The sequence below is a fragment of the Neolamprologus brichardi genome, chromosome 20 (assembly GCF_056152115.1).
Source record: "Neolamprologus brichardi isolate AB-2024 chromosome 20, ASM5615211v1, whole genome shotgun sequence".
NCBI classification, from domain to species: domain Eukaryota; kingdom Metazoa; phylum Chordata; class Actinopteri; order Cichliformes; family Cichlidae; genus Neolamprologus; species Neolamprologus brichardi.
Genome location: NC_142123.1, coordinates 30,129,950 through 30,152,744, shown reverse-complemented (window position 1 = coordinate 30,152,744; position 22,795 = coordinate 30,129,950). Strand labels below are relative to the sequence as shown.

At 40.2% G+C, this 22,795-nt stretch overlaps 1 protein-coding gene across 1 annotated transcript in view; it reads left to right on the top strand.

Moving 5' to 3' along the window:
• The first annotated feature begins 213 nt into the window (after window positions 1-213).
• The window catches only part of gdap1l1 (ganglioside induced differentiation associated protein 1-like 1), a 28,343-nt gene continuing 5,761 nt past the window's right edge, over window positions 214-22,795 (top strand). Inside the window, exons 1-4 of the mRNA XM_006793995.3 lie at window positions 214-671; window positions 9,067-9,259; window positions 15,760-15,933; window positions 22,179-22,273. Of these exons, the coding sequence (XP_006794058.1) occupies window positions 492-671; window positions 9,067-9,259; window positions 15,760-15,933; window positions 22,179-22,273 (642 nt within the window). The 5' untranslated portion in view covers window positions 214-491. The remainder of the gene's footprint in view (window positions 672-9,066; window positions 9,260-15,759; window positions 15,934-22,178; window positions 22,274-22,795) is intronic.

Sequence of the window (22,795 nt, the reverse complement as noted above, 5' to 3'; positions counted from 1 at the left end):
AAAGCACTTGAAGTCCTCTGATTATTTAATGAGCTGCTCTTATAGGCAGACTACGCTCCACACTATGAAAATTTGCGTGTCTACCGTGGCCAACAGCCTCCATTGTCCTTACAGGAGCCGACTGACCTTCCACTGAAGCGCTCCCTGCGAGGGGTTTCCACGGCGCATGTTTGTGCGTAACGCATCATGTGATGTAATACGGTTACCCGTCGATTTAATTGCAAGTGCAGCGGCATGCTCGAGTAAGTCGGTATTTGCATATGGATTAGGGTGTGCGTGTTTTTCCCTGGGAAGCGCGGAGCTGTCCCAAACTGACGGATGCTGTCGCTGCTGCTGCCGCGTGAACCGGTGATGCTGCTGCGCTCGAGCCGCTGAGCTCTCTCTCTCTCTCTCTCTTGTTCGCTTGCTCGCTCTCTTTCCCTTTCACACACTCTCTCTCTCCATCCTCTCCCTCCTCTCTCCTCTCCTCCACACGCACAAAACGCTCTGTCATGGCGTCTTCCAACCATGTTACCCCTACCAACTGTGGCTGGTGGCCCATCTCAGCCATGGACGAAGACGGCAAAATCACAGACGGGGAGGAGTGCGAAGAACCGGCGGCAGAGCCCAAACCCTTCAACAAAGACAGGCTCGTTTTGTACCACTGGACGCAATCTTTCACCTCCCAAAAGGTAAAAAAAAAAAAAAAAAGAGCAGAGCTTGAAAATGGAGGTGGCTCCACGTCTTTGCATGACATGATGCTACAGCTTGGAGCTGCCTCTGTTTGTCTGCTGTGACCAAAGCGTGTTTGCATCAGTGCATGTTTGTCCTGCACATATACCTCCGGAATATGAATATCATCCTGCAGCTGGGCAGAGCTCCCGTCTGAGACGTCAACGCTGCAGCACGGGGGTCTCATTTCTTCGACAGAGAGTAGTGTGTTTGATCAATGTTCTATCATTAGTCACCGCATAGATCACCTTTCACATCTTATCTGCTTCCATCCTCGATTGACACGTTGGGGCTATTATCTGCCCATAATGCTGGTGAACGCTGTTAGGCTACTATGGGCTTTGACACATGACATCCTAAATAATTGATCAAAATGCTGTGCAAAACAAACTCCAAAGGCCATCTCCCACCTCCTGCAGCTGAATCACACCATATGTTCTTATTTTCATGCCTTCCTTCAGTCTACCTGTGATTTATTAACATGCATGCTCCCACGAAATGAGCATGTGGTTATAAAATGTTGCACTGAAGCCACACAAATAACTCTGAAAACATAAATGATTATCATATAGAGAATTCAGTACCATGAAGCTCCAACAATTAAACATGAAACCCGTTTGCATTTAAAAAGCATAGACTGTATGTAAAAGATGAACTCAGCCATCATGGTATGTTTTGTCCTCATTTTGAAAGCCAGGCTTCACTGTTGCTTAGGCTGGTCGTGCATTTTTGTAACCCTGTGCGGGTAGCGTGGCCGACGTGGTTCGGTTGAAGACGTGAGTGAATCCTGCACAATTTTTAAAAAGATAAAACTTTCTTGAGAAAACTTCATTTTGACTTCCACTCCTTTGCTAGCACTGAGAACACTGCAGTGAGTATGATGCACAGCAGCGGTATAACTTTGAAACAGTTGTAGAGATGTCACCGTTGACTTGTGACACAACCAATCAACTTTACAGGTCCAATGCAAAGAAACCGTTATCATTTAAATAGTGCTAAACAACAGGCTGATAATATGCTCACACACCAGAATTAAACCATAGACTTTCTGAACAGCAGGTAAGATGCAGTAGTTGTCAAATAGTGCAGCTGTGATGCACCAATAGCATAAACATGGTGGAGAGGTTCAGTTCTGTGACTCCAGTTAGCAGACAATGATTGGCGACAGCTCCTATTGTCGTTCACACCGCCAACTCATGAAGCTTAGACCAAAACAGTTTCATTATCCAGGCTGAAAACATGTTTATTTGTGTATTATAGTTAGGCATTTTAACACGGGAGTCTATGGGGACTGACTCACTTTTAAAACCAGCCTCATATGGACATTAGAAGAACTGTGCTAATTAGACAACAATAGTGGTTTGGCCCACTAAGAAGGAGAATGGTACCAGTGCTACAGCTGTAAAACCATAATATTCACCTTTAGGCTCAAACTCTCTATGTGCTGGAAGTGGTTCAACCAATGTCAACTGGATATGCTCTGAAGGACAGTCATTGCACTCAAGGGTGAATGCACAGCAGGGTGCATGGCCTCTGGACAATATAACCATCACACAGAAGCTATTTGCAAAGCGTTGTTTATTTTATGGAAAGGGTGCTTAAAGAGTTACTTTTCTCACTAGATAAAGCCGTAGTATAACAGATGGTGGTAATTAGACATTTTTAAAAGACTTTGAGATGTTGAGTGACAGGTGGTGCCTATTCTGCCACTCAAAGCAGCCATGTAATGCTTAACTGCTACATTTTAAAGCAATTAATCTGATGTCACGAAGGGCAATTAGCTGTAGTCGTAAACTGCAATCTGTACCAGGCTGCAAATATGTTTATTTAAAGTGAATTTTAACATGGAAGTGGAGCTGACCTCAGGAGGCCACCAAAGCAAGACGTCGTGAGAGTTATTCAAGCTTGGACTTGGACACCAGATGATTTTGAATGATGTGGATACGTTTGTGTTTCATTACTCATTATTGCACATCTGTCACACAAATGTGCAAAAGAACTTCCAGAGCTTTAGAGTTTTTAATTTTGGATAATAAACAACTTCTTTCACATGTAAACAAACCGGAGGTGACAGCAGGCAAACGCTGTAGAAAAGGTGAAGGTCATGACGTAATCACTTGTAATTGCATTTCTGTGTTAACACGATGAGGATATTGTTCAGTGTGAGATTTAATATGAGGACACAGAGAGGGAAAATGCTAAAAGAACAAGCGGAGCTTTCCCTTTCCACCATCGTGCTGCTTTATAGGCCCTATTTATTAGATCCAGTAGTTTGAGATTTGACCCACATAAGTCATTAAACATTTGGATTTTGCTGCTCACCTTGTCACACCTGTAAATTGATGTACATGAAAAGGTAAATTGCTAAACCGCCCCTTTAAAAGTGGATTCAGCTATGCAACGGCAACTGGCATTTCATCCCTCATCACCATCTGTGCCTAATGTGTGCACATGGATTACATGACTATGACTAGTATCTTTGTACAGTCAGTGAGTTTTATAGATGAGTTGATGCACATAAAAGTAAAACTGCAACTATTTGCTTTTAAATTTTTAAATTATTCATTGGGAAAAATGAGCATTCTGATGACAACCCCTCACTGTCTGATAAACAGCGATGGCCATTTTCACTACAAGATGAATTTATTGTGAAAAATGCTTCAGTCTCTTTAAAAATTCAAGTCTCAAGATGTGATTCAACACATAGATCTACCTTTCTGCCATCATTGCATATTACTGAGGACGAAGTCAGAAATGTTGTTTAGAAACACTGTAGCACGTCAGCTTTGAGTTCATGCTCAGTCTCAGGTTTGTACGTTGGTTATAAAGCTCAGGATCTCTGGCTCATGGCCACTCGAGTCTGAGCTGCTGATTGAGCTGATTGTCACTCAGCAGAGGGTAAACACCAAGCTCACTGTCATGATTATCGCCTCGGTCCTGGAGCTGGAGGAGCTGGAGTGACTCCTCGATCATGTGCGACTGTGCTGTCAGTGAACTCGCTGCCTCTTTCACAAGTAACACATGGGTTTCAGCTCAGATGCTGAAAGAAATTCGAGCAACAAACCTGCTAATGTTTACGTGTACGATGTTGTATTATTGTTATGTGAGCTGAAGCATGGGATGATGGGAAGGGCCTTTATGAGATTAAGAGGCCGCGCACCTGGTTTTCTGCTCCACTAGAAATCTACTGAAAATCAGTTTGTTGCACCTTTGAAAGATGTGTTATATTTAGTCAATCTTTTGTGACTTGCCAAATATGTTTTTCCACTGTATGAAAAGACAAAAATGAATCCTTTCGTAAACACACCGGCAGTGCGAGACAGGCGAGCAGCTTTTGATACAGGAGTCACATTTTCAGCTGATCAACATTTCTCTGTGCCGACTCCATTGTCGTCAATGCGCAGGGGATTATTTACAAGCTTGTGTATACCTCAGCAAGTTTATGAGGAAGGAGACAATGTACCGTCGAACTTCTCTTGCACCGCACTTTAACTTTATTGTCTTGCTTAAATACGGCTTCATATCTTGCGTCACCGTAACTTTGATCCTGTGGCCCTGCACTATAATTATTTACCTCACACCAGGGATGAATTTTGAGCACAACAAATATGTTAATGATAGATACAGAAAAGGCGCAGTGACACAGAGGCCAGATGCACAGATCGATACAGCTCTGGCAACCTCGGAGTCTGCAGGGTAGAAATTTACACCTTTAGTGATGAGGCTTTAACAAACTGCTGTTTTCTTTCAGTGTGGGGGCAGTATATCATGACAGCAGTGAGTATCTGGACACTTTCTTTGAAACCTTTAACAGACACAATGCCATATTTTGCTGTGCTCTCTATTAAGTGTAACTGTTACAACTAGGACGTGAACACTGTCAAAGCTTATTTGATTGTTTACTACCATCAAACAGATAATCAGACAAAGGGAAACTGAAGCTATATGTACACATGATGTAAAGGAGGATAATACAGGTGGGCAACAGGAAACAGCTAAATCTGATCAAGACAAATGACACAAAGGAAGTCAAGCTAAATACAAGACATAAGAGACTAACAAAACAGGAAACAACTAAACAGGGAAAACTAACAGAGATGACAACTTAAGAATCAAGTCAACACTCTTCTATTCTATTCAACTCAGCTTTATTTATACAACAAAAGTTGTCTCGAGGTGCTACATAATACAGAGAAAGCAACAACAATCAGACAACGGCCTATGAGCTAGCACTTGGCGACATTGGGAAGGAAGAGCTTCCTTTTAAAAGCAAGAAGCCTGCAGTACGACCAGACTCAGGAACTGTGTGAGTGCTGAGGGAGAGGACAAAAGAGTTTAATAATGACTAATAACTAAATGCAAAGTGGTGAATAAACACACAGACTGAAAAGAGGTGAGTGAAGAAAAAACAGAGTGCATCATGGGAAGCTCCCAGCATCCCAGGCCGATTGCAGTGTAACTGTCATGCGGTGTAGTAGGACTCAGGCGCAGAGCAGAGTTCAGGGGAAAGCAATGTTTATTTACACAACCACCAGGTGCAGATATATACAGTGAGGGGAACGGGGGTCCTAGGTCCGAAAGGGAGGTCCGGGATTGGAGTCACAAACACGCTGGCTCTTCTTCTTTACAGCAGTAGAAATAACAGGTTAGTCACGGGTCCGGGGAAAACTGTGCACAGGAGAAAATAAGGTTACACGGAGATCGCAGCAAGTCTACAAAGCTTAAGGATTCGAGGCAGAGGTTCACTAACGTGTCTAGCATAATCATCCAGCGGTGAGGCTGTCTGCATCCCGACCTTAAGAGTCCAACCCGTAATCAGAGCCTGACGAGATGCAGGTGTGTGCCAAGGGCGGGAGCCTGCAGTGAGCTCCGCCCTGGCAGGGAGGAGAGAGGAGAATGTACACAAAACACATGTGGCCTTGTGGAGCTGGCCGGGCAGACACGGGGACCATGACAGTAACTAAGGGAAGGTTCAGGGTCACCTGATCCAGCCTCGGCTCTAAGATTTGTTAAAAAGGAAAGTCTAATTATATTTGGACTGTACTGATTTATTAGAAACTCTTTTATTTATTTATTTTTAGATAGATTAAAAGTTTAAGATAGTTTGCTTTCTTTGCATTTTAACCCTTTAATGCATGAATTATGACAACCTCAGGATTTTTTTCTTAAGTATTTTTATTCATCTTCAGGCATGAAAAAAGATTTTTGAACTTCATTTTTTTAAACATGTACTTTTCAAAGACTTTTCAAAACGTATGTTGTCCGACAACACTATGCGTGAAAGTGATATAGGGAAGCATATAATTTAGTTGTGCTTTTGACATAATGATAAAAAACAATTTTGATTTTGATATAAACACCAAACATAAACTCATGTTAAGGCTGTAATCAGACGTAAGGCTCAAGAGTAACAGTGAAACTTGCATGGAAGTTTATGTCCAGACCAGTCGTTGTATACTTACATTACTCAGAGGTTTGTCTTGTGTTGGAGAGTACCTACCCCTGAAGTAGGAGCTAAAAGAAACAAAGCAAGTGCCACCTGGTTACAATGTGTTAAACGAAAGAAGCTTTTCTTAAAACTTTTTAACTCACCCACCCACCCACACCCACACACACACACCCACACACCCACACACAGACAGAGCTGGTCAAACTGGAGCTATTTAGTTTCTAAAATCTCATCCTCAAGGGTTGCGATAGGATTAACGCAATGAGACAAAATATAAAAATATATGAAGGGAAATAAATTATTTTCTGGGACCTTTCTTTACCTGTTCCCAGAAAAATCCTCTGTTCTGGGACCAGGCCATATCATTTATTAAAATGCGAACTGCTGCCATTCTGAGAATGTCAAACTTGGCCCTACTATGATTAAAATGGGTGCAGCTTTGCTTTATATATTTGATCAAGTTTGGTGCATTTCAGAATGATCAAGAACAGGTTTAGTAAAATAAATGTCAGAGTATCTTTTCTGTAAGGCTGATTCTCCGCCCCCAATTTAAAGTTTGATTAGATGGATTATATCTCTTTATTACTCAGTCTGTCCTGATGAGGACAGACATCTCTCAACAGAGCCATAGAGCCTCATGTTTGTTCAGTTTGGCTCGTTAGTTGTGGAGGTTTTACTGACAGAAGAAAAATAGGACTTAAGAACTTGAGGGAGGGATTGACTGAAACAATAGTAAGACCCGCAATTTGATTAAATGTAGTCCACTATGTTCAGCCAGACAGCTGCTGTTGTGTCTCCTGAATTAATGGGTTCCAGACTACTTAATTTGTCCACTTTGTTTGTATAAGAGGAGTTTTTCACATTACAAAATACAGAAACCTAAAAACCTGTGACTTACCAACCAGTGACTTATCTATTTAAATACTGAGATTTTAAGGAAGATATGCTATGGCTAAATGGACCTGCAAAGGCTCACCAAGAAATCATATGCAGTCATAGTGTAAAGGTGCACATAAAATAATTAGCCTGTCTCTGGCTTATAAGAGACACAGTTTTTACATGGTTATCGCTACATTCAAGAACCCAAAAAACTTCAGACACACACATTTAGTGAAACTGAACAAAAGCTAAAACTGTGTAAAATGCTATTTCTATGTTTTAGCTATTGTTTTTCACTCACCTGGTTCCTGAGTGACTTCTCAGTTTTTTTCTTTAGTGTCTCACTTTCTCCTGCACCTTTCATTTTTGCCTCATGATCCATTTTGACTAGTATAACTATCATCTGTAGGAAGCAGGTGGATGTGTGTTTTCTGAGGTTGGCATTAATCTCAGTTGGGCACTCGGACAGCTGTGGACACTGTGGAAAAGTAGTCCCTGTTACTTTATTCACGCTTTATGGAATTTAGGTGGTGCAATTTTAAGCCTCAGTGTTAGCTGCTGTGATGTCAGTTGTAAGAGAGGGTGAAGTGCTACGCCATGAAGTGCTACGTGAAGTGCTACGTTATGTCAACTAAAGCTAGCAAGCTTTGTTAGCAGGTTTCATCAATAAACTGTACAGGTGTGGTGCACAGACACAAAGGTAATAGTAACTGACAGGCTAATAAAATACCAGAAAGTGAGTTTTGAAGACTGAAAGTGAGCTTGCAGTGCCTCTCAAGCAACATTAAGCAGTGTTGAAGGGGTAAATGGCTGTAAATATTCTTTTAGAGGGTGTAAAATAGTGTCAAATTTTAACATAGGATTCTATGGGCCCCGGGTGCCATCAGAAGAGCAGTTTCGCATTAATCACTGCGTCATTTCATGCTGCATTCCTCTAGAAAAATATTATATCTGGCGCTAAGATGATACATGAAATTATAAGAGAAGGTGGTGGAAACGCTAATAACTAAGATCTGATTAGTGCCACAACTAGAGTTTTTAAATAATACATAGTGTGTTTAAAGAAAAGTGTACTTAGAGGTATTACGTAGCATCATGTCTTTGCAGCACTAACTGCTTTTCATCCCTAATAACAGCAAGCTGCAGATGAAGCTCACTTATTGTATAGTGCAAGAGGAGTGAATTTTATGCTTCCCAAGCAGCTGAACTACTTGGCATCATTGCTAAGAAGTGACTAATAATATTATGTAACTCTCGATGCAACGGTGACTGTGTTATTGTGTGTATCATCCAGGGACAGCTCAGCAGTATAACACAGGGACCTGAAATATTTGGCGGTTTTATATAGAAGTCCCTGATTTAGTGTTTCTTTTCCACGCTGATGGGGATATAAAATGCTTAGTTTTTTTTCTTTTTTTTTGACATTTCAGTTGCATGCATCGATTTGTTCCTGGTGTCCAAAACCACTGGGCCTGCTGTAATTACTATGCTTATTTTACTACATCCTTTAGGTTTATTTCATTACACCATGTCTGGCTGTGTTCAGCAAAATTCCCATTTTGTCGTTCTGCCAAATGTAGCACTTTATGCCCCAAGTGTCATCTTCTTTCATTAATCTTATTCCCAGTAATAGCTCTCCATGGACCTTGGCTTATCCTTCATGCCGTTAGTAATGTATCCTGATTGTCCTGGATTTTTTTTCTCAAACTCTAGCACCCTGTGTATCTCATTAGCTTGGCAGACCACACAAACAACCAGCTCTCTCTACAGTACAGCAATTTGCAATGTAATGAACTGAGCGGAAGCTTTTAGTGAGCTTAATTTGACATTTTTTTTTGTTGTGCAGTTTTTTGTTGTGCAGTTTTTTTTCTTAAACCGAAAATGGATGAAATGTCCTCTTATTTTGTTTTCATAGTCTAGTAACAAATTGCAAATGTTCACCCACTGAATATATTTCCAGACATACAAGTTTTGATTAAATAAAAAAACAGGGGATGTGTTTGGACTAATCACCTTTGTAATTTCAGGTACGGCTCGTCATTAATGAGAAGGGTCTTGTCTGTGAGGAGAGGGATGTGAGCTTGCCACTGCAGGAGCACAAGGAGCCCTGGTTCATGAGGCTGAACCTGGGCGAGGAGGTGCCCGTCTTCCTCCATGGAGACACCATCATTAGTGACTACAACCAGATTATAGATTACATGGAGAAAACCTTTGTCGGAGGTAGGACAATGCTGTCTTTCTTTTCTCTTGTTTAAAGATGGCAGAGTCATTTCCATTTGCATATTTTCATTATTTTCATTCATGCTCCATTAGAGAAGCGTTGCATAATTCATAGTTCAAAATAATCCCTATTTATCATGTATTATTAATCTGGTGCTTGCTGTGGCCGTTCAGTTCTCCTGCTTACTGTCTGAAAAACACTGTTTTAGCTCCTTTTGCTCTCACTTTAAAACTTTCTTTTTATTGGCTTCCCTTCATAAACAAAAACAAAAGATTTTGGCAGTAGGTTGATTGGGCTTCTGTAGTCACTGCTAAAGCTTGAAGAAACATCCCCTCTCTCTGATGTCACACAGAGCTATGGGTAGAAAAAATGCTTTTTCTCTCAGTGATAATCACTTACAAAGACCTTGTTATTTAAAACTGGCCATATGAGCAACCACCATGATAACAGTAACTATATAATAGATGAATAAGGAAAAGCTGCATAGGCCCCACTTAACTTACAAGCATCCTTTCTATAGCAGGAAAAATCATCTTTACGTTGCACTGCAAAAAACCCCAAAGTTCTTTTCATTTCCATATCTTCCTCATGGATCATTAATGGGTCTAGATGCTATCCGGTCGTTAAGTGATGACGTGACAAATCCTACTTCCGGGCCTAAAGTAGTCTGCGTTTAATATGGCTTTTGTGTTGTTAACATGTTTAATGTTTTGTATTTTCTTCTATTTAATCTCAAAAAGCTCCTAAAACAGTCAGTGATCACTGTTGACCTCCCTCGGCTTTTATTACCGCCAATCATTTATTTAAGCTCAGTTTTTAAAACTTTAGGATGTAACTACAGCCCAGCCCATGCAGCAGTATATGAATGACTAACCTCGTATTGTGGATGGATTATCTCAGTTGTTCTCCTGGCTGAAGTTTGGTCCTTTTATAGCATCCTGCCATGCGATTACATTTGTTCCTGACCACCGAGAACACTCACGTTAACTTTTATCGAGTGGAAAAAAAGTTAGCTTGTTTATATTATGCTAACATAGCTGTGTCGCTAGCGGTCACGTAGCACATCATTATATACCAGCTAGCCAAACTTCAGTAACCCTACAAACGTCACTGCTGTTTAGTTTTGTCTTCATTTATGTTGGAAGTGATAACAGAGCTGTACGTTTTAATTTGTTTCCAAAACCCCGCAGTCAGGACATGCTATATTGTATTTAGATAGAAGCTAGCGAGCTAACTTCCTGCTAACTTCTAACTCCGTTAAATGTCATAAATTCAGTTTTCATGGATGCCTGGATGTTAAACTCAATTGTTACACCTGGTAGAGCAGAACGCTGATCATTTTATTAAAGATGAAAGACAGTTTTTCAACTCTCAGTAATGCCATAGTGATCGTTTGATATATGGACCTGCAGCGGAGTTTAGGCCCAGACACGGCTAGTGACGTCAGACTTAACGACCGGATTTGTCTGGACGTAGCTTTAGCCCCTCTATTTTATCTTGACATATTTATGTAGCCATCAAGTGCATGTTTGAGGCCCTTTTACAGAGATCTACTTTTTAAAGAGTCCACCAGAGAGAGAGAGTTGTTAACCAGTAAAATTCGTTATGTTTACTAGCTAATTGTACAAAATTAGACTATAAAAATTGGTACTGTAGTATTCAAAGCCGGCTCATTGCATGTGTGCTGCACTCCTCGTTTTTGCATTAGTCCACCTACACCAGACGAATTCATCTCTCAAGCGCCCAGCCGCCGCCTCGTGCTCTGCCAAAGGTTTGTGATCTGTAATCACCAATAAAGATGAGGATGAGTATTTTTAATTCTGATCTAAGCCACCTCTGTGAATTACCAGCTCTACAGGTTAAGTGGGTGTAAAAACTGAAGGCAGCAAAAATTCCAGCAGAAGTTTAACCTAGCAGCCGTCTGCTAGATTGATTACGCATGTGGCATCTCAATCAGTGCTGCCACACCACTAACTGCAGTACTAAGATGAATCTGGTATAAAAATTTGACCCAGTTTAGAGCTTTTATGAAACTATTCATAGAAGCCAAAACTGCTTTTTGTATCAAGCTATAAACACATTTTAAAATGCTGTAAAGTCAGGCCTTTTAACATGAGAGTCTATTACAAAGAATTTGCATATGGGGTCAACTTAAGGTGGACATTTTAGAAACTTTAACTTTTGGCACTTGTATGTTGGCTTCATTTTTCACTCCTAGAGGCTGTGTGTTTGTTATAAACACAACCCAACCGGTCATGGCAGATGGTTGATACTCCCTGAAGTCTTCAGCTGGAGGTTTGTTCCTGCTAAAAGGGAGTTTTTCCTCCCTACTGTCACCGCCTGCTTGCTCATAGGGGGGTTGTCTGATTGTTGTTGTTTTTTTCTGAATTATTGTAGGGTCTTTAACGTACAATAGAAAGCACCTTGAGGCAATTGATGTTGTGATTTAAGAAAATGTAATAAAATTCACTTGAAATTAAAGCATATTGGCCCAATAGGGGGGCGGGATTTGCAACACAGGGGATTCTTCTTCTTCATCTCTCTCTTATATCTCTGGCTAGAGCTATAGAAAATTTGAGGCCTCATTTGCCCAGTTTGTGAAGCTGGAGTGACAAAGACTGTTGGAAGCCATTGGAGGCCATCTGTTTTCTTTGTGCAGACTGTGTCAGTGCATACTATAATGTGAAACTGTAACTCATCGCATCAACGTCTTTGGACCAATGTCACTGAGACGATCCTTGCTGATTAGATTAGACAAAATTAGAGTGACCCCTTGGGGAACATTTGTGGCACTCACAAACGAGACACAGATATAAACACAAGAGACATAATTTAATGATTGACACAAAAAGTCCATCAAAGCTACATTTAGATCTGTAGCTATGATGTTGCGATGGGTATGGAGGAACGTACGCTGTGAGGCAACGACTGAGATTCAGACTCTTGAGCTTGAAAAGGAGGCAACTGGATTTCTTAACATGTTTGAAGACATTTTGAAGACATCTAAAATGTTTCTTCAGTTCTAAAACAAGTGGCAGAGAAACCCAGGTAATAAACCCTTAAAAGGTGTCCTGACCCTCTTGGATAAGAGGTTAAATGTGTTCAAAAACCTAGAGAAGGACAGTTGCCTTCTTTTTAGGCTCTCAAGACTGCCATGGCCTGGATGACTCAGAGCCTACACAGACATTCAGGCTTGGCAAACATGCAGCTCAAAGAATAAGCAAATGTTAAGAAGCATACACTGAATCCTGTTATCTGTGTTGTGCTGTAGTATCTGTAGGTGGCACGTTCTATAGGATTATCAGCTGAGAGATTATGTAACAAACTGGGAGCCTCAGATCAGAAAATGCCTGGGGACATAGGCCTGTAACTGAAAAACTTCAGGGCTTTCCTGCTTAGTTAGTGCTCACATGTCTAGAGCAGTGCCTAGAGCTTTGATCTGGTTCACTGCTTGCTCAGTAATAAAAGGCTAGAGTGCATAAGCTGACCCCAGGGTCTGATGATCTCATTCAGCTAACTTCATTTTAGTTATTTGATAGTGTGCTAATAACTGGTTTTGGAGCAAGTTAGTCACAGAGATATAAAATCATTCATCAGTCTCCAGTTATACTCTAATAATTTAGTTAAGCTGTTATTGTTGCATTTTTTTTGTTTTGTTTATTTTGTCTACTGAATGTCAAACAAGTCTGATTCATGTTTTATCCAGAAGCTTTTATCCAGGAGTCAATTTGAGGGGATGAGTTACAGGCATGCTTTTTCTCTGCCTTTAAATCCCTAATGAATCCTGGCAACGTGGGCTGCAGCTGGTCTGCAAAGTGCAGATTTCTCAGAAACGGGAGGCATATGCAGTGTGGAGCAGTGCCAACAGTTTTACAGTGTTGTTGAGGCACAGCAGGGCAAAAGGTGTTTGCAAAAAGATGTCAATCATCGCCCGAGTTGTTCTTATATATTTCTCACGCTCATTGTGAACATATATCAACTCAGTCAGGAAGTTGCTTGACACTTTGCTGCTAATTTAATATTTCCATCACCAGTGCTGCAGCAGACCTCCTGCAGAGAACCACTGCAGGGCATGCCCAGGTCAGCATGCAGGTCCAGAGACTGATTACTCAGCTCTCTGGAGCTCAGCCACGTGCAGCTCCACCCTCCTTCAGCTTCTCCTCATCGTCAAGCAGCCATCTGATTATCTCTGTTTTGTCAGCGATGCCTTCCTTGCATGTGGCTGGCTGTGACCCTGCAGAAAGATATAAGCTCCCTCTGTTCTGCACTTTCAGTACCGAATCTCAGCAGCAGGTCATTATGCTGAACACCATCGCTCCCAGCCAAGTGCTGCGCTGTCAGACACGAGAATTAGGGCAGCAAAATGTAAAAGCGGGATCCCTCTGAGTTAGTAAAAGTTGTTGGAAGTGTTTTTTATGTGTGTTAAGGTGCAAACAGACTGTAGAGTTCATCTTGTTATTTTTTCAAACCCACGGTGTGCAGCATAGTTAGAACAAACTGGACTTACAGCCTGAAAATGTTATGAAAGTATTTTGTTTTAATAAAGCTTATGTTTGCCATTTTAGATGTTTACAGTAAGGATAGACAATATAAAACATTTTAATATGATAACAGCCAAAAAAATCCACTCTTAAATTCTGGTAACAAAATATTTGGCACATGTTGATAATCAGTCTTTAACAGGAAACAAAATCAACATGCCTCACGTGCTTCCCTGTCGCTGTGTGTGGAGGACCTGCCTGAGCTAGAGTCACTAAAAGAGAAAACTCTCCAAACAACTCGACTCCTCTTTGGGTCACAAGTTATTTTGGAGTCTCTGGGTTCTTTTTTTAATCCTCCAGGTTGGTGTTTTTTTTGCCATCATTAACTTAGTGTTTTAAAAACAGGTGTGAAAGAGAAAAACTACATACTCACGGGATACAATCATAAGTGAGACTATTCCAGATGACCTTCATTTATGTTTATTCTGTGAACATAATTTATAAAACGGAGTTAATGTTTTATTCATTTTGACCTGACAGTAGTGACCGAGAGAATATAGTTACCAGGAACTGGAACCAAGGTCTTTTTGCAAGCAGAGTCCTGTATGCCTTTAAAAAGTATGTAGGCTTAAAGCATCTCCAAGTTGTCTTGGATGGAGAAGGTACCTCCTTCTTTTATATTTTCTTAGCAACAAAGCCTTAATAAGCTGTTGGATGAAAACTTTATGAGAGTGAAATCCATCTTTTCTTAACTGTCTGCAAGAAAGTCTATAATAATTCACGAGCATCATTATAATAATAATAATGCAGCTTTGTTCTAGTAACGGCAGGAAAGCAGAACAGATTGAGTCAGTAGGCGGATGATGTAACAAAGTTATGGAGTCTAATTACAGTGTTATTGTTTAATTTGTGTTTTTGTTGATCTGGAACGGGAATTTAATCTCATGTGGCTATACCAGAGGTGGGCAACTCCAGGGTTTGAGGGCCGGTGTCCTGCAGGTTTTAGATGTCACCCTGGGTCAACACACCTGAATCAAATGATTAGTCCATTATCAGGCGTCTGGAGAACTTCAAGACATGTTGAGGAGGTAATTTAGCCATTTAAATCAGCGGTGTTTGACCAAGGACACATCTAAAACCTGCAGGACACCGTCACTTGAGGCCCGGGGTTGCCTACCTTTGGGTTATACCATAGTCTAGTGTTTTCACTCAACATAAATTCTCAGAGTGTTGTTGATATTGTTGTTCCCTTCGCCTGAAGGATGAACTGGTTAGATTTTGGTAATCAAGGTCACTGTGACCTCACCTCCAGCCCTAACATCTGTACCATTTCTGAAAGCTCAGTATGTCAGGAACACTTTCAGGGATTTTCTTTACATTTGGCACAAACATGTACTTGGGTCACATTACCACAGTTGCACTGTAAAATAAAAGTGACTTTATTCGAATTGACTTGACCTTGAGAAACCGAAAGAATTCACACATTTCGTGCCTGACCAGTAAACAATTATCCAAGCTCAGGAAGCTAAACACAGGTCATTTTTTTTCTGTGGTTTTTCTGATGTTCACCTGCACTGCCACGGGGTGACTGGATTAAGGGAAAGAATTTGGTGTACAGAGGCAAACATGTGTTTGTCCAAGTACTTATGGACCTGAGTGTATAAGCCTGAACAGATATGGATGTAAACTAATTCCTAAAGGAATTCATCCACAGGTCTATAATTTTAGTTTCAGATAGTTTCAGTATGTCAGGCTTTGTCAAACGTGACGGGTGGTGTATTATAGTCCTCCACCTGTTACCAGGTTACCATGTTGTGTGTCTGACAGCTGAATCTGGCACAACGGTGTTATTCTGGGTTTGTGTGGTTGCTTAGAGACCTTGGGGGTTTTGGACAGATTAAGAAAAAGTCCACAGAATAATGCTCTGCAGGATGTAATTATGATTCAATATATTTTGCCCAGTTTGTATTCCTGTAAAAATGTTTTCTCTTTTTCATGCTCTTGTCTTATTCACACAGACACAGTGGCTCAGCTGATCCCTGACGCAGACTCGCCTCTCTACGATCGTGTGCAGCAGTACCGTCAGCTACTGGATGGTCTGCCCATGGATGCGTACACACATGGCTGCATCCTTCATCCAGAGCTCACGACTGACTCTATGATCCCAAAGTACGCCACAGCAGAAATACGTAGTAAGTGAAGCCAGCTCACTGCACTGCGGAGGCACGAATGCTCGTATTTTAGCATCTTTGGGAATTACAAAACAGCTCGTGTTTTTTTTGCAAACATAGTGTAAGGTCACTTTGAAGAAATAAAGGATCCCTATTAATCAAATGCATTTTTATTGTATTTTGAGATGTCTATAAACATTCCTATAGCTCTTGACAGTTAGATTGCCTCCCTGCTTTGTGAGTGCAGATTTGATTTTCTTGTGAATAACAAATTTATTCAGTGTTAGAAAAGTTCAGGTTCCTCCAATATTTAAGATGTAAGAAATAAGAAGCATAGTTTCAAATTTTCAAGTAAGTTTTTTATTTTTTGTTTTCACGTCAGTTTTGATTCAGTTAATTTTAACAGATTAAGTAAATACCTTTACAACAACAGCGGTCCCCAACCCCCGGGCCGGTCCGTGAGTCGTTTGGTACCGGGCCGCGAGAGTTGAGGCTCAGGTGTGAAATGTATGGTTTTCAGGGTTTTTATCGGTTTTCAGTGTTATTTTGTTATCGTTTTGATCATTAACTCGGTTTTCCTGGGTCTTTTCACGTGTGTTATGAATAAATCTTCTTTTTTTCAGTACCGGTACCAGTTTTATTTTGTTGTATTTATCCGCGACACCTTAAAGGCCGGTCCGTGAAAATATTGTCGAGCATAAACCGGTCCGTGGCGCAAAAACGGTTGGGGGCCGCTGCTTTACAAGACAGTTGATAGCTAGATCAGCTGTTTTCATCTGCGTTACGTCAGCTGACCTTCTGCTGCTTCTGTAGCCGCTTATTTAAAGGACACACGAGAAACATACATCACAAAGACTGACCTGCGTTTAATTCAGAACTATAGAAGAGGTAAATCTCAAGCTACATCCTGAAAGTTCACAAAGAGATTTAAAATAAACGAACAAAAACAAACAGGAAAGAAGTGCAGATTTAATGAAATGTGCAAAAATAAATGGAAATATAGGATGTTGTTTGAGGTAAAAAAACAACTCTATAACCGGAAAGTCAAAACCATCTTTATCTTCATTACGCTCTGACCTCTCTGAGGCAAGCTTTTGTGTAATGCCTTGAAGTAATCGTCAGGAACAGTTCTTCAGGCTTCCCAAAGGAGATTCAAGTTCTTCTTAGGAGCTTCCTTTTCTTCCAATATCTGTCAAGATGATCCCATTACTTCAGTAACTTTAATCTGAAAAGAAAACATTTATCAAATTTGACTAAAGGATAGACGCAGCTCTCTGTCCAATCAGGTCAGTTATGTGAAAAAGCCAAAATAGCTTTAACCGACAATATGAAGACTGTCTGACCTCCTCACGAAAAACTGAGCAAGACTTCAGGGTCTTTCCTGAAACAGGATGATTTGTAAATTTTAGCAACTGAATCCACTCGAGTGTGTGTAGCAAAAAGGCACGCGGTGTCCATAGAATCACAGTGTTCACTGACTCAGTTTAATTTAATGTGACAGAGGGTTCTGCTCCATTTCACAATGCATGTTCACACACGTTTAATATCTGAATAGATGCATGTGGGTCTGCAGGTGTGTGCGTCTGTGTGTGTGGTGAGTTAATGATATATTTTTGTCCCTTTTGTTATTTCTAAGATATTGCATTTATCAATTAATACAGAGCGGTCAAATTATATAAAAAAAGGCTCCACAATAAAAGCAAAAATGCTTCCTTCTAGAATTTGCATAGTCATTCATAAATTATATTTTGAAAAATTTATATTTAATAGACAATAGTGTAGAATTGTGTTAACCCTATTGAAAGATAAGCCATCTACATTTAGACAGGATCATAAAACAAATGCAAAATGTGTTAAACAAATACAGGAAAATATGTATATTTAAGCTCCTTGGCTACTAAATTAGGTACATTGTGTTAGTACTGGGTTAGAACACATTTTGCCTTAAGTGGTAAGCATTCAACAAGGTGCTAGAAACATTCTCTCATCCCAACTGGTCGCAGCAGATGGCCGCCCCTCCCTGAGCCTGGTTCTGTTGAAGGTTTCTTCCTGTAAGAGGGGAGTTTTTCCTTCCCACTGTCACCAAAGTGCTTGCTCATAGGGGATCATATGATTGTTCTTAAAACAAATGCAAATTCATGATGTGAGTCCCCTGCTCCGTCACATCTCAAAGGTGCTCCATTGGACTGAGATCTGCTCACTCTGGAATACAGTTACACTTATTATGAACTCATGAACTTACCTTAATATGCGTGAAACCACTGCACTCTGTGTATACTCTGGTTATGAATGGATGGATATGGTCAGCAACAATACTCAGAAAGGCTTGGTATTTAAATTTGGTACTAAAGAGCCCACAGTATACCAAGAAAATAACACCCACATCATTACACCACCAGCAACCTGAACTGTTAATACAAGGCAAGATGGATCAGTGTTTTCATGTTTACGCCAAATTTTTACCCTGTTGTCTAAATCTTGCAGCAGAAATCAAAACACATAAGTCCAGGAAACATTTTGCCAGTCCAATTCTGGTGAGGCCATGTGAATTGTATCCTCAAATTCTTGTTCTTGGCTCACATGAGCAGGGCCAGGTGTGGTCTTCTTCTGCTGCTGCCCATCTGCTTCACGGTTTGATACATTCTGTGTTCAGAGGTGGTCTTATGCATACCGTGGTGTTAACAAGTGGTTATTTGAGTTTCTTTTGCCTTCCTATCAGCTCAAAGTAGTCTTCGTAAACACCGGAGATGGTTGCGTGGGAATATTTCAGTAGATCATTGGCACAACCATGTCATGTTCAAAGTCACTTAAAACACATTTCGTCCGTTTTCTGATGCTCAGTTTGAACTTCAGCGGTGGTTTTGATGAGGAGTTAAACAGGGGTACCCACTGAAGTGTATACTGGGCCCTCATTGGTGAAAAAAGTGTCCCATGTTTGTCCCTAGTGCTCATCCCTGAGGTAAAGAAAGTTTTCTTGTGGATTGACAGGATGAAAGGTAGATGCTATTTTGGTTTTGTCATCTTTTCTTGACTACTTTCTTCTTTTAAAGATATAAAAACTTTTCAGTGCTTTTAACTCGCTATATTGAACACTGTCACACACTCAGCGTGACTCAGCTTCAGCTCTGGTACCAGAGAGACTCCTACGACGAAAACCACATGCATTTTGAATGCAAAGCAATTCATCTTCCTTACAGCATTTTCCACATCATTGGTAAAACAAATCCCCGGTTTTTATGTGCACAGCGTGATTAGCATACTGTGTAATTTGATGCTACTCAATACCAAAAACCCTTAACACAGCACTTTGTAGTGATGCCAGGTTTTTAACGGCAGATATTAGACCTCCCAGCCTGAACTGTGGTGCTCTTCACATCAGGTAATGGCCTTGTCATGTAAATCAGAGCAACAGGCTGGATGAGATATAAAAGAAAGTCTGCAGGAGAATTAATTATCCAGTGAAATCCTCACCAGTCTGTGATGGACCTGCAAAATCAACTTTATGGAGTATTTCATTGAACGCATCGGTGTTCTCTGTAAACTTTGGTTTGGATGATTATGATTCAGACTGAAGGGACAGTTCAGACACAAACAGTTTTATCTTTCTGGGTTCATCTTGTCATCATCATTCCAGCAGTTTCATGGAAAATATGCAAAAAATAGGCCGTGTCACAGGTTTGCAGCTAAAGTAAAGACTGACAAAATATAAGAAGACTAAAAGATTCTGCATCCTGGCCAAGTTCTTCATCTTTATTATTAACAGTTCCCCAAAAAACACCAAACTCAGTAATGTGTCTGTCTTATGAATTTTTTCCATCTTCCCTGCCCCATTTGTGGGACTTAGCCCCAAACTAGTTGCTTAACTCTGAAGTAAAACTTCAAAGGTTTGACTTTTATTTTGTAAAAACAGAATCTCAGAGCACAGTTGTGCACTGTTTTTGGCAAATGTTACACCAAATGTCGTTACTAACTACACTTGTTAGTATTGTATGTGGATTTGGCTAAAAATATAAACTTCAGTGTCCAAGTACATAATACAATCACCGTGTTATTGCAGGGACTTTGCAATATCAAGAACATTGAAGCAACTGTTGTGATTTGTGCTACATAAATAAAATTGAATTGAATTAATGGTGCCTGCGCTCAACTACACCTGCCTCTGCGCAGTTTGTTCTGTTAGCGATGTTGGGGAGTAACGGAATACATGTACCGCCATTACGTATTTAAGATACAAAATATGAGTAACTGTATTCCGTTACAGTTACCGTTTAAAAAGGTTGTATTTAGAATACAGTTACTTTGTTGAAATAAATGGATTACACGGCGGTACTTCCCTGTTTCATATTGTGGCGGGTCAGGACTGTTTGGGTTTTGTTTGACAGCTACGTTCTGTTGTTCCAGGTGGCAGCGTTACGGTTGCCATGGTTACAGGGTGACGCTCTCTCTCTGCGTGTTTCCTGGGTGAGAGAGGCCTTTGTTGTTGTTGTGCTAAGCTAATAGGCAGAATGCTACAGGTATAGCTCTAAAGAATGTAGCATCATAGGCAGTGTAGTCCGTGCTGCAGGGAGAATGGACTGCCATACACGTTATGTGTCTGTGAGCGAGGAGAGAAAGGAAAAGTACGAGCTGTCATCGAACAAAAACGGGAGCTGGAAGCATGTAAATATAATAATAACCACTGCAGCCAAGAAGAGAGCCTGACGAGCCCAGTTGTAAGTAAGCTATTAAGACTCGACTGTACACCGTGTTCGTGTTTTCCTCCAAAAACAATAAGTTCCGTTGGAGCAGCCTTTCAACGCCTCTCTCTGTCTCTCGCTAGCAAAGTGACCCAGACAACAAAGTAAAGCTAGTTTTCAGCTACGAGCCGACACAGAACCCACCGTATTAGCCAGAGGTCCCTTTACTACGGTTTGGAGCCGCAGACCTTCAGTAACAGTAATAAATCACAGCAATAGTACATTCACGTAGTTGTAAACAGCATGATAATATATTAAGTAATCCAAAGTATTCAGAATACGTTACTCTCATTGAGTAACGTAACGGAATACGTTACAGAATACATTTTGGGGCATGTATTCTGTATTCTGTAATGGAATACATTTTAAAAGTAACCTTCCCAACACTGTCTTTTAGTTTACCAAACTGCCTTAATTAAGTCACAAAATGCATAAAAATGCTTTTGTAATTAAAGGTTTATGTCTGGGATGCCTTAAAAACGTGTTTTAGCTGCATGTTTTTTTTATTATTCAAGTGATCTTTGAGTTGGAAATCATAAAACTACATGAGTAGAGCTAAATCAAGTAGGTTAAACACTAAGACAAAACATAAATCTTTTACTTTGACTCATCATTAGTTACCCAGATGGCAAAAAGAAGGGTAACAAAAAACAACAACACAGATGAGTGGATTCATGCCATTCAGACCAGAGAAACTAAATGGAAGCAGCTTCTATTAAAAGTGTAGCACAGTAAAAGCCATACGGGACTGTGCTAGATAACAAAAACAAATTTAATCCTGGGCTCGTCTGTCTTCCTGTGCACAGCAGTAGTTAAAGAACAAAACAAAACAAAAAAAATAGTATCTCTAACAAAAGAAGTTATGTGAATGTGAGCAGATATTATCTGCCTGCCTGACTGTTAATGTTGTAATATCATACCTGGATAGAAAAACACACAGTGGAAAACTACCAGTCATGTTCTGGCCTCCTCAGAGTCCAGACATCAACATTATTTAAGCAGTTTGGGCTCATCTTGACAGAGAATAGAACAAAAGGCACCCAAAATCCATAGAAGTCTTTCGTAAACATGATCCTACCAAATACTGAGGTTTGGTTCAGTTGTGAAAATTATGTTTTAGCCTTATATACTGTGTTATATTTACCCAATGAAAGAAATGAGAGGTGGCTCAAGTGTTTTGCACAGTGTCGTACGTTAGCAATATAAAAAATTATAGTGCACCACGGACACATCTTATATCCTTGATGACGTAAATAAAAACAATATGTGTAACAGCTGATGACACAAGCTTCTTCCTCTGCCCTCGGGAGACTGAATGGAGCTCAGATGGGAATAAGCTTTGTATTGTCAGACATCCCCTTGGAGATTAAACACACTGGACTCTGGAGTATTTGCTTTTAGTACGATTACTTTGTATGCCAGGCAGACAGCACAGTGTCTAAATATTATTCAAAGTGTTTTTTTCCCTTCCTGAACAACAGAGGACACAGTTTATGTGAATGCATGCACTGTGTTTGTGTGTAACTTCAGGACATCTGGCCAACGCTGCGACAGAGCTGATGAAGCTGGACCATGAGGAGCCTCAGCTGACAGAACCGTACCTCTCCAAACAGAAGAAGCTAATGGTGAACCCGTGTTTTCATTAACGTTAACATCTAACTTTTAAGTGTCCTTCACAACTACAGATTTCATTAATATACACATCAGAAGTGAAGACTTAAGATGATTTTCAGGGTGTGATTCATATACTGCAATTTATAGGAGTTCATTTGCATATGTTTCAGGGCCTTTAATCCGTTAAATGATGCATTAAAATAAAATAAATTTCTCACTTATTGTAAGAATTAATAGCTTAGTGTATTGTACATTTTTAAATTGTTGTTATCTCTTCAAGAAATTATAGTGCACATAGAAAATCCATTAAATCCTCTAAACGTGTAATACATTTAAACTTATTTAGGGCAGCCGCCTGAATTAGCATCTTAAACTGATGTATTAATATCCTTCATAGGTACAAAGTGAAGGTTATCACACAGGAAACATCCTGGAAGATTAGCTTCATCGAGTGAAACCCTTAAAATTTTAAATCCTGAATAAAAATATACTTATTTTGAATTACATATATTTGAGACGCCTGAATGGGAATG